Source organism: Mycteria americana, chromosome 3 (genome assembly GCF_035582795.1).
Source record: "Mycteria americana isolate JAX WOST 10 ecotype Jacksonville Zoo and Gardens chromosome 3, USCA_MyAme_1.0, whole genome shotgun sequence".
Lineage (NCBI taxonomy): Eukaryota > Metazoa > Chordata > Aves > Ciconiiformes > Ciconiidae > Mycteria > Mycteria americana.
Genome location: NC_134367.1, coordinates 4,485,986 through 4,498,633, shown reverse-complemented (window position 1 = coordinate 4,498,633; position 12,648 = coordinate 4,485,986). Strand labels below are relative to the sequence as shown.

The window sequence follows — 12,648 nt, the reverse complement described above, 5'->3', positions numbered from 1 at the left end:
ATACAGAAGAACCGAAACACGCCATGAAAAGCAAGAAGCAGAAAGCAGACGTCCCCTTAGAGCCAGTCTGGCATTCAGACCTACCAATCTCCGAAGCCGTAGGAGGTTCGATAGCTACCAGCTTTGGCTCAACTCTTAGGAAGATGTATTCTCCTGTGCTGGCACTGAGTGCGAAGCCATAAGGTCTCACCAGTAGTGTCAACCGGTAGACTCCGACGGGCAGCCTCGCCATCTGGCAAACCACTTCAGTTTGATTCAACGTTATGACATGGCAGGTTGTGTTGTTCACCTCCACCTCCAGGGCTGGCTTCTCCTCAGTGAAGCCAACTCCCCTGATAACTACTGTGGCCTGGGACCCATCATCTGAAGGAATATAACCAACAAGAGGACTCATGAATTTTGGACTAGCAATGCCCAGGATTTACTTTCAACCAACAGTTAAAAGTTTTTACTACCTTCATCAGAACATCCTAAGAACTACACCACTGATAATCTCTAATTTTCTCCCATAATGCCTCTTCCTGCCTGTTCCTGTCCAGCTATTACTTTTTTCCTTAATTTTTTATTAAAAATAACTTGAGCCAAGAGCCACCTTTCACTTTAAGCACCAAGCCTACCACTGTGTCTCTCCCTTTGTTCCTCTACCATCTTCATGTTGCTGTAAAAACACGTCTGTGCTACATACTTTGAGACTGGAGCTGATCAGAAGTGTCCCACTAGAAAGTGCAGTTTCCATAAAATCAGACACTTCCAAAAGAATACACACACACAAAATCATCAGCATCTGGCAGATCTTTTTCACAGAACAGTGGTTTTGCCATTTTGTTCAAACACAAAGCCCTGTTACCTGACGAATACTCCACATCACTGACCAAAGGTGTCAATTCCTGGCTGTACAGGAAAGAGCACGAACCAGAACAGTTTGCAAGGACATCATTCACCACCACCACCACCTGGAGACAGAGAAGAAGGTTACTCTGAAGCTGGAAGGTGTTTTCTAGAGCCACATCTACCCGGTAGACCTGCAGAGCGATGCCAGTAGCTACACTGAGCTACCAAGAGCACTCTGACTGTGCCAGCACAGAGCACCGTCAGACAGCTGTTTATCCTGCTGCAGTCTCATCACAAGTTTAATTGCAAGGCTTGCTAGGACTCAGTCTTAGGCAAAGGAGAGCACAGCTTTGGAAGCTGTATCACCAGCCTTCCTTGGTGTCTGCAGGATCCTATCTCCCATCTTGCTGGGACACATAGCTCCTCCCAACTCCTTTTCTTCTAGTCACCCATTGAAGACCCTGCTTGCCATACCCCCGTTCTTCCCACCCCACCTTGGGAACCAATTTATTATGTTTACAGCACCCTGTAAGACTAATTAGAATGAATCCCAAAATGTGTCTTTTCAGCATGCAGCCCTCATTATTTTTTTTTTCCCTTGTTGTTCATGCTGAAACAAGAAAGCTGGGCTGTGACCTTGATTAACAAGAGATATCAAGAGATATCTCTTCTGAGATCTTGATATCTCAGAAGGGTCAACTGGCAGAGCATAGGGCATAGGAGAGCCCTTCTTTATCTCTCTCCCAGGTATTAAGGGTGTGCCAGGAGGGTACACCAGTGCCTGCAAAAAGCAAAAGCAGACTGTCTCCAAGAAACGCAAGGAGCACAGAGTTGCAAAGTACTCTGCTTGAATAGACACAATAATTAGAGGGACATTTTTACACTTGTTGCTAGCAGTAAGCCAGAATAAAGCTTCAAAAACAAAGTGGAAGTCTGATTGCTGCTGCTGTTCTTGTTTCATTTGGTCTATTTGAGGGTATGCCTGCACCACAGATGGCAGAGATATCATACGTGGTTGAGCCACTGGAAGCAGTCCTCGTGTCTGGGGAACAGGCTCGCCAAAAAAGCAGGATGACCCAGCCCCAAGTGCTGCACAGCTGGGCTTGGAGCATATGCAGCATCACCCTGTTATCACTACAGTGCCCGGCAGCCTTTGCTGGAAGCTAAGCCAACAATGTGCACTGCTCTGCAACATATGAGTTCGCAATGTTTGTCCATCCAGCAGACTCATTCAGTCAGGAAGCCCTCCTTGGTCTCTTTTCACACAGGAAGCATTGAGATCCAGAGAGGCTGAGGGACTTGCCTAATTCACAGACTAGTACCACAGACACCATCTCATTTATGTTGGCCATCAGCTGGATGGACTGATGGAATGCTGCAGATGAACGGAGTGTCATTCCCAAGTTTGGTAGCCAGCACCATAGGACGCAGCAAAGGTGGGAGCCCAGAGACAACATCAGCCCTTGGCCACTACCTTAAAATAAATAAATTGTCTTCCATCACCCATGATGATCATTCTCCCCACCTTCAATAGCTCTTGGAGGAAAGTCCTGCTGCACAAACCAGGGAGATAAATCTGACTGATTTATGGCAAAGCACAGAACAGTAGATTTCTGAAAGGATTTAGTGGCAGAAGTAGGTACCTGAATACCTGTGAGACTCCTGGATCTACACACCCACGGTGAATCAATAGGAAGTGCGACAGCACGTTAACTCACCTGTGTTTTGTTATTGAAGGTAGCAAGCATGTCCCCAAATATTGGCCCAATAAACACACCTCCATCATAAACCACACGACTAGAAACAGTTGGCTTCAGACCAGTGAGATTTTCAGCAGAGACCTGGCAAAGAACAAAGAATTTAAATTTCTCACGCCTTTCCATCCTGTGATTTTAAACTAAAACTGTTCCCCCAGAGTTCATACAGAGTCATTACAAGGCAGCAAACAACTCCTGGAAACCTCTTCTCAAGCTTCTTCCATGACTCCTATCTCCAGGTCTAAATCTTCATTATCCAAGACTTCACAACACCTCCCTGTTCCCATCCTCACCTTGCAGGCAAGACAATGAGGCAAAGAGATTCAGGAACCAAATTTGCAAATAAACTTTCAATACTTAGTAATATCATTTGGAATTAGGCATGGAAATAACTTTGAACATCTGCTTCTCTAAAACATGACTTTGGGTGAAACAAGAGCCTGTGCTACAGCTGAAGATGCAGCTTAAGCTTTTTTCACCACCCAGGCCAATGTCTTGAGCATGAGAATTCATTGCTTCATCAAAGATAATTTTATACTTTTAGAAGCTGGATATACAAAGAAATAGGGGTTTTTGAGGGGGAAAGAAGCAGCTCAGTCTGAGTCCTTATTCAAAAAATACACTTTTACTTGAAGCAAAACTTAAACGATAAATCTTGAGATGGGAGAGTGCGAACTGAACCTTCATCTGAGACTTATGAGAACCAGATATGAACCCATAAAGAATAGTTCTCAGAAAAAGACCTTCTTGGCCCATAAATGATGTCACAAACCTGTACTGAGCTTCAGTTACTGTACTGAAATATTAATGTGATTATAATAGCTTTCATTTCAGTATAGCAGTCCCTTTATTGTGCAGAACTGCAAAAAAGCACAGAAATTACATTCTAGCCTCCTCATTTTGAAGCACAGGCTCTTGAAGATGTAATTTCTCCTCCTGTAACTGTGATTGTTTTTTTAATCATCTAATCTGGAATTTGCTTAAGCTGCTGTTCCTGATAGGAAGATAGATTGCCTAAGGTCTCACGGGTGTTTTCATAAAAACAAACATTGGGAGAATGGCTCGGCCAAGGCCAAAGACATTGAATGGGGTTCAAAGTGGGTGTTAGTAAAAGAAATTACTGTACACTGATAAGATTGGGCAAGTCCCCAGTTTTTGTTTTCCAAGTCAGTGTCCAGATGCTTTCATAGCAAGAGTTTGAATCTCTGGTCACGATGAAGTCACTGGTGTTGAAGTACGGGGCTGTAGAATTATCTATATTTTCTTGCAAAAGCTTGCGGAGATGGTGGGAGGAGATGTGCACTGAAACATCTGCAAAAGATATTAGAAAGCGGTGGATATCCTCATCCCTAGGAGAGCACATCTACCTGCTCCTAGAAAAGAAAGATATTTCATTATTAGTAGGAGGCTGTTGTGGTTCAAACCTCTGCAACTGCCAAAAAGCAGCAGAGGGAAATTTACCGGATCCCAAATGTCAAAAGTTCTCCACTATTTAATAGCTAAGAAAACCTAGAAACTTCTTTCCAGTTGGGACCATCAGAAATTTTGTCTAAGTAATACTTTTCATTACATGCAACCTACATTTTTAGGAGACATGACATTTCAGTGTGCAAGTCATGTTCCTTCAAAAGAGAAAGGTTGGAAACTTCCTATATGAGAGGGGTGGGGGTGGGTGGGGCAGGGAGAGTCAGTCTATGAAGAAGACTTTGTAGAGTCCAATCCCAAATAAATGCAAATGACGTCCTATTTCTTTTGACATAAATACCTATAGCCAAAGCTGCAGATACAATAAATCTCTCTAAACAAATTCATTAGTAAGAGGGGAAAGGACGAGACCTGGGAACAGGGCAAGAGTAATGGAGTACATTTTTAAAAGATTATATTCAAAGCAGGGGACTATCGAGACAGCCTTCAGCTGTTGCAGAAGAATCTTAAGTGACAATGTGGAGGAAAGAGTTATTTCATGAATATTGTAAGGTTATATTTTCCTATTTTATGATTTGACTTTATAACTGAGTCAACAGTTCCTCAGTCAAGAACTTCATAGTTGGCATTGCTCATATTAACCTGCTTACGTTCATTCTAAGCCTCTTTGAATATTTAAACCAAACACAAGAAAACCTAGCACGTCTAAAGGGTGACTAATTCAAGCCAAGCAATTCTATAGACAAAAGCTTTGTGGTATCTGCAAAACAATTACCAATCCTGGTAATCCTAGAAGAGAATTAATTTCTTGGTAACCTGCACAGGTTTTGTCATACAAGACGACCAGAAGTATACATGCTGGAGAAATATCAGCATAATGAAACCTTGGGATGCAAAATCCCAACTCAGGATCTGATCGAAAGTTCTTTAACATTAAGATAAATATTTCATCGTGGCTGTCTGCATGTTGTGGTTTAGCCCCAGTCAGCAATTAAGCCCCACCTAGCTGCTCGCTCCCCCCCCCCCCCCCCGCTGGGATGGGGAGAGAATTGAAAGAGCAAAAGTAAGAAAACTCATGGGTTGAGATAAGAACAATTTAATAATTGGAACAACAACAAAAAAAAAATTGTAAAGAAAAGGAAAACAACAAGAGAGCGAGAGAGGAACAAAACCAGGGGAAAAACCCAAGTGATACAACCACTCACCACCCACCGACCGATGCCCAGCCAGTCCCCAAGCAGCAATCACTACCCCCCCGGCCAACTCCTCCCATTTTCTGTACTGAGCGTGACGTCATATGGTATGGAATAGCCCTTTGGCCAGTTTGGATCAACTGTCTTGGCTGTGCCCCCTCCCAGCTTCTTGTGCACCTGGCAGAGCATGGGAAGCTGAAAAGTCCTTGACAGTGTAAGTACTGCTCAGCAACAACTAAAACATCAGTGTGTTATCAACATTATTCTCACACTAAATCCAAAACACAGCACTACACCAGCTACTAGGAAGAAAATTAACTCTACCCTAGCCGAAACCAGGACAATGCATTTTGGAACAACCCCATACCTAACATCTAGAAATACTGCCCTGTCTATAATCCTTAATTCCTCTCTTGAAGGACATCAAATGAAAAGATCTAGCAGCTATCACAGTGGGTTTAACCTGCCAGCCTGTACCCTGAGCATTTCAAAGATTCAGTATTTTCTCTTCTTCACTTGGCTTCCTGCAAAGGAAATCCAGGACCTGTACTTGCATCTTCTCTTACCTGATATCACTGTATTGGCCAAGTGGATGCGGAAGGTCCCTCCGATAGGTGGAGATGACTTTTGCAGTCTCTGAATGGTGAGGCTGACTCTCACATCCTCCGTGGAGACATAGAGGTAGCCATACTCCTTAGAGCCTTCCCCAAGCAAAGCACCTCTGTGCGATATGAAAGCGTTAGCAGTCAAGACCCCCGCTCCTGACACCCCCATGTCACCAGCAGCAGAAGGACGCCTATAGGAACAACACTCTTGAAGGACCTAAGGAAAACATGTTCAGAGCTCAAATGGAATTGAATACTTATATGCTTATACCTACACAACGTAGGCAATGCACACAACAAAAAGCTATGGAAAACCAGCTGTTTTAATTATGATAGAAGAAATAGTTCATGCAGCACCGAGCACAAGCAAGTCCTGCCCCGGTACTGGTGTTTTTAAAGGACCAACTCAATGCAGCCTGGACAGCAGCTACAACATCAAAGCCAAAAGCTTTCCTACTTCATCCTGTAGTCTCCTCGAGTCTATCAAAATCTTAACTCCCCTGAATTACAGAGATATTTCGTATTAGAGTACACCCAAAGCCCAATTTCTGAAACTTAAAATATTTTCTCCCTTGCCACTAAAAAAGTCTCCTTTTTCGAAGGAAAAAGACACTCTCTGTGATACAATGATGCCACCATGTGGTTAAGCGTCTGGATAACAGCTAAAGTCTCTCAGACCTCAGCCGTGGCTTCTGCAGAGCAAATTTCAAGGATACAAAACCAAAGGGACCACTGAGCCTTCTCGTCTGATGTACAGCCGGTACATCAGATTTTAGCTAACATTCCTGTCCCGACCGCGGCAAGTTGTATTAAAGCACAGCGTGCGCTCAGTTAAGAGAAAGAGCCAGGTTTCTTTTGAAGATAGCCCAAGACAGCAATCAGCCCACCCATTTTTAAAGCATGCACTCATTTCTCTTTTCAGTCTTCCTGGCTTCAGCATCACACACCGGTTTCTCTTACATCTTCCTCTGTGAGATGCAGAAGCCCACCAGGGCTAAGCACTTTTTTCCTGGTGAGAGGTGATGTGATCAATCCATCTCTTAATCTTCTTTTTATAATCTAAATGGATTGAGCTCCTTAAATCTTTCTCTCCTAGGCAGTTTCTTCAGCTCCATAATCTTGCTCCTGGCTTTTTTTTTTTTTTCTCCCCAGTTTTTCTAAATCCCTTTGAAAAATGATCTCATCAGTGCTGTATGTAGCATTCCAATGCCACTCTTAAGGCTACACACAGGAATAAAACTTTCCCCTCTTTCTATTAGTTACACCTCTGTTTATGCATATTAAACCTCACAAACATCCTCCTGTATTCTCATCCTTGCCTTTACCATTAGTGGTTCGTGTCAAAATACTATATTTGACACCGGCAATTAAATGTGCTTTTCAGGAAGAGACTTTCCTAAGTCAAATCCTTCTATGCTGTGCTAGCTAAGTTGACTTCTACAGAAGAGCTAGGTCTGAACTATGGTTTATCTGTTTTATCAAATGACTTCTTAGACTTGGGCTTTGCAGGACAGTAGTCTGAGCTTCTGATGAGCAGCTATCACGTTGGGAAAACTGAGGTATAAACTGGATTGCATCAGTCTTTTGCTTTGTGCTGACTTGGACTATGTCTCTGAAGCCCAACAGGTGATTGATGAATCCACCAAAGCCATGGGTTTCACCAAGAAATGCAAGGACTTGGCTACTCTGGGAACCAGACCTAATTTTCTTCAGATCTTAGCCAAGTCTTAAAGGAGAATCTAGCTGTCTTTAGAGCATTCAAAACTAATGACACATTGCTTTGCATTTGCTTGAAAGAGGAGAGACCACAAGGTAAGAAACAAAATTAAGTTACAGCAGGCTGAGGTTCACCTTCTTCTGAAGGGAGGTTTCCTGGGGCTGCCTGAGCAAGTCATTTCAGGTGAAGTAACTGAGCCAAACTAACAGCTGGCTGCTGCAGAGAAGAGGCTGCATTGTTCCAGCTTCTCCCTTGCCTGGCTCTATTCCCATCAGATCCTTGCTAATTCGACTGGATACAATTCAACTTTTACAGGAATTATTCTCTGCCAGTATGGCCCTTTAATGTTGTGCTCTCTGATCTGGTCAGCCTACGGCTCTGCTTCCTCTTTCATTGTTGAGACTTCCAGAATAGAAACCATCTCAGTAAACAAGGACACATAAGGTGGACTTCCATTGCCTAACATGGTAACTGGTGTCATTAAAGATGTTGGGAGCATCTCTGGCTGATCTCCATCCACTGTTTCAGAAGGGCTTAGATCTCCTTCTAGTCCTACTTCATATCTTGGTGTCCCATGCATATCTTATATACCCTAGGTTAGCTGAAACATCTTAAGCATCTCTGGTTCAGCAAGTGAATCTGACTCATACAATGGATCTTCAATACTAGAATCAGATACCCTCACTAAGATGTCTACAACATATGTTCAAGATCCTACATGGTGAGCAAAGCTCAAAACACTAATGTGCTGAGAGTGAAATTAAGTATCTTAATTTAGAACTGCAGCCCAGCTACTGAGTACAGACATCTGTGCAGGATTCAGCAGTCTAAGCAGTCTGAACACGGCCCATTTGAAATGCCTAGAGGAGAAGACTCCAATGAAAGCACAGGGATTGCCACGCTGCAGTCTTATCCTCCACCGCCTCTCATGTCCCATCTTAGATGACAGCCAGCTCCAGACATGTTGGGGGAACTGCACGAGGTATTACAGGGTATGGAGATGATCTACGCACTGTCCCTACCTTGGAGAGAGAAGGGGCAGACTTGCACCACAGCCAGACACCATCCAGGACACGTTGTAAGTGGGAAAAGACCCCACCACAGATACTGCTTCAACTATCCTGCCACCTGGCCAAGGTGGTTTGGGATCTCTCTGAGAAACTGAAAGAAAAAGAGCACAAACATTTATTAGAGCAAGGAGAACAGCTGTCACTATGCCTAGGTTATTTTCATTTCATAGCTGGAAACATACCTGCTTGGGGTATTTTTCTTTGGTTTTGTCTGGGCAAGACCATTCAAGAGTTATATTTGTAGAAACACATTTTCAAGTAAACCAAGAATATTGATATTTGGCAATTCCTTCTTGATTGTTTTCACAAAAAAAATATAAGTTCAAGAAAACAAAATTATTTTTGTGCCTGTTGTGAAATACCCTTCCCCTCTGAAAAAGTTTCAGCCAGCCCTATCATTAAAGATTTTAATGGATTATCCTGGAAAGATGGTAACATAACAGAAAAGTAAAAAAACAGATTCCTTTACCAGTCACAGCTCTGTCTGCAATGATGACTTCATCAAGGTAAAATGACCCAGACGTTTCCTCTTGCAGCACCGGGCTCAACAAGTCTATCTGATGCACAAACACTGGGGAACTGGCAGGGAGGTCCTGGAGAAGCATGGGGAGATTCACACACCCCTTCCAGAGGTCAGTGCAGGTAAATGTCCAGCTGGAAGACACCAAGGTTGTGCAAGCTGTCTTTTGCTGTGAGGTAGTGCCAATAACCAACTTTTGAGGTGCTTTGTGAAGCTTCCAGGTAACATCAGGTACTGCTGCTATTACTACTGTTATTTACTCATACACAAGACACTTGCTCAATGGCTTGTGATCACTCTCTACATGTCCCTGTTGGGTTCCCCATAGCGAGAAACAAAGCTTTAGATCTCTGCTTAGGTGTCCTCCTCTGCATCAGAAGAGTGGGATGGGGGAATGACTACCGCTGTTTTATTTTTGGCAAAACACTACGATAGCATCAGTGACCTCAAGGGGAATCAATCCAGAGTTCAGGCCCCTTGGGAATACCAGATGATTGCTCAAGGCTCCCAGTTCTCTACACCGTGTAGTAATTTAATCCCAACCCCTTCTTCCCCTTCCAGGCATGCACACACTCCCCTCACACAACCTTACAGATATCTAAGCTGCCAACTTCACTTCCTGAAGTTCTTCAGACACCCCTGATTTTTTAAGTCTGCCTGCCCCAAGCTTTACATCTAACACCAAATGTTTCCTACCCATGTAATTCTAAGTGAATGAAGAAAATCAAAGACCACCAACTTTCAAAACTTTGTGTACCAATGATCTCATGAGGTTCCTGGGGGGAAAAAAAAAAAATAAATAAATCAAATTCACCTCTCTGTCTCACTGCAGAAAATCCACTGAGCCAAAGAAACTGGGAAATTAACGTCCTCAGAAACCTCCGGTGTGCTTACCAGAGACAAAAAACATGCAAATTTACTCAGTAAATCCTCAAAAAGAATGGAAGAACGTTCTGGGAATGCCTCTGCAGGGACAGAGCATGTGTCAGCTTACCCTAACTGACAACTTGTTCCTACACAAATAAGAACTTCTCTCAGTTTTCCTAGTACACCTTCTTACTACGGAAAATGTAATCTCTGGAAACTATAAGTGTCTGGATACCTTTTAGAGTCAGTTTCATTGAAATCCCATAGGCAGGTGAGGTTCCTCTTCACTGAACATGAAGAGACATTGGTGTAGGACACCAAGATATGGAGGATATTGCTCATATGGCCTTTATGTGCAAAACACACCTGCAAAAATGGGGAAAAAACTTTTCACAAATCAAACCACTAGTAATTTATACGTAATGTCTGTAGAAGATACTATATTCTGTTTCAATCCCAGTTTAACATTAGTAGGGAAACATGTTGTTCAAGGTCAGCAATAAAGCCCACCGCTTAAGGCCAAATTGCTTTGAATAGCACCTACAGAAGACAGTGCATGGCACCCAGGCGACCTGTGTGCCACCACATAGCGTGAAACTGTCCCCTTATGCTTCTGTGAGGTTTTGGGGCAAAACATAGTTGGGAAGTTCCAGTGGGGATTTCAAGTATCCGGGAGGGAGGAAAGGAGACTGGAGGAATTGGGTTGATTTGCAAGATACAAGGTTTGGGATGGGTGTCAGGTGGGGAAATAGGACTGGAAGAGGTCTGTGAAGGGAAATTGGAAGGAGCCTGGAAGGACTGCAGGAGGCTTTGGGGATGAGTATTATCCTCCCGCCTCCTTCCTTTCAGCCCCCAACTATTTGCCTTCCCCCAGGTGGCAAAGAGTGACAGAGCTGAAATCAAGACCTTATTCCTATTAGAAGTAGATGTAGAAGATGAGCAGAAAAGTGAGCAAGAGTCGACCCCCAGAAAAAAGGAAAGGTTTTTTTCCTTTTGTCAAGAACTGGTCATCCCTGCATTTTCCATCTTTTCCCAACACCATCCCACCTTTTCCTTTCCCTCAGCAAGGGTTGCATCCCCAGGAGCAGATAGCAGCCAGATGTGTTAAACAACATCTACATCTCAGGATCTCAAACTATCCACCCAGACAATAAAAGACACTGCTCTGTCCACAAGCATAGTCCAAAGACATGATCTTCTGTGGATCTGAGGGAAGTCTAAGCAGACTAGATGATTTTATGTTGCTGACTGGGCTCTGAGTATTCAGTCCCCAGTGCAACCTATTTATCAAGAGCAGCCACTTACGTGTGTGTATTCAGTAAGATCATATCTTGGTAGAATTGATGGGGAAGTTTTCACCAGCTGGCTTGGTCTGTGAACACTGAACCTCCCACAGAAAGGCTCCGTTCCACTGACTATGTGTCCTGTGGTAATGACATCCTTCATATCTGACAGAGATAAAAAAATAAGAGGGGATGAGAGGGTTGAAAATGATTCAGAAGACACCAGTACGGTCAAGAGATTCATGAAAATACAGGAAGGGGATATCCAAAATTTGTCAAACAGTCCTACTCTTAAGTATTCTCCTGCCCAGATAAATGGTGAACATCTGCGGGGCAATTGTGCCCCAGCTTAAGTGGGGCTGAAGTGCTGAAAGACAGGAGGAGGGACTATTAGATTACTGTTCTGACCATAAAACCTCATGACAAATAACACTGTCTTTAGCCATATAGAGTATGTTTGACCAAATCCACCCTTCCTTTCCAGAAAACACTCAGACAAAGCTGCAAATTGATGTATAAAGCAATAGTGAATCCACCTTCCCCTTTGGGATGTTTGTTCCATTGGTCTATCAACCATGCTGCTGAAAAACTGCTAGGATTTCTTTTCTTCCTAGCACACAAAAAAAAGACTTTCTTCTGTCACTACATACTGACAATTCACCTTTTCTTCCAGTAAGAGAAATAAAGCTTGCAAAATGAAAGTAATAGCAGAGTTTTAAAAAAAAAAAAAATGTTGAAAGGAGGTAGCTGTGGTTCTTTGCGCAATGAGTGTTGGACCTGTTGAAATCTTCACTGGAAGAAATTATGAATGTAGTAGTTTAGCTGTGTTCAAGGGAGATTATGTAAATACAGGGAAGGGAGAACCACTGAAGGTAATTAAATTAAAAAACATATTACACTAGGAAATTAATTGAGCTGAAAATACTTCATATTTTGAGAGAATTAATGAAGAATTATTATACATAATCATCCAGTTTTTACTCTTCCCTTGGCATCCCTTTTGGTTTCTGCTGAAGACAGGACACTGGGCTAGATGGACGCTAGGTCTGAATGTGTGTGGTTGTTCTTTTATTTTCCTGGCATCCATTCACCACAATTTCACCATTGTTCTGCTGTCTTTTAATGTTATCTACATTTTACAATCATCAATGAAAAAACCAAGTTCTCCTTTGTTCTATTTGTTACACATCAACTTTTATTCCCACTGTACTGTTGAACTATCACTGGCTTTTAGATCAAGTTTTTCCTCTTTTTTGTTGGCAGACCTGTAGATTTGGGATCACATTAAGAGTGTACAGTTGCTATTTTCATTTTTCTGCATAAAGCTTCCCTCCCTCACCAATTAAGGTTAATTAATTGCTTTCCCCCACTTGGAGGAAT

General features: G+C 42.8%; 1 protein-coding gene across 1 annotated transcript in view; it reads right to left on the bottom strand.

Moving 5' to 3' along the window:
• The window catches only part of PKHD1 (PKHD1 ciliary IPT domain containing fibrocystin/polyductin), a 269,779-nt gene that overhangs the window by 233,904 nt on the left and 23,227 nt on the right, over positions 1-12,648 (bottom strand). Inside the window, exons 18-26 of the mRNA XM_075497242.1 lie at positions 11,291-11,433; positions 10,221-10,351; positions 9,068-9,252; positions 8,551-8,689; positions 5,773-5,927; positions 3,715-3,899; positions 2,550-2,672; positions 848-953; positions 85-363 (exon numbers count right to left, since the gene is read on the bottom strand). Of these exons, the coding sequence (XP_075353357.1) occupies positions 85-363; positions 848-953; positions 2,550-2,672; positions 3,715-3,899; positions 5,773-5,927; positions 8,551-8,689; positions 9,068-9,252; positions 10,221-10,351; positions 11,291-11,433 (1,446 nt within the window). The remainder of the gene's footprint in view (positions 1-84; positions 364-847; positions 954-2,549; positions 2,673-3,714; positions 3,900-5,772; positions 5,928-8,550; positions 8,690-9,067; positions 9,253-10,220; positions 10,352-11,290; positions 11,434-12,648) is intronic.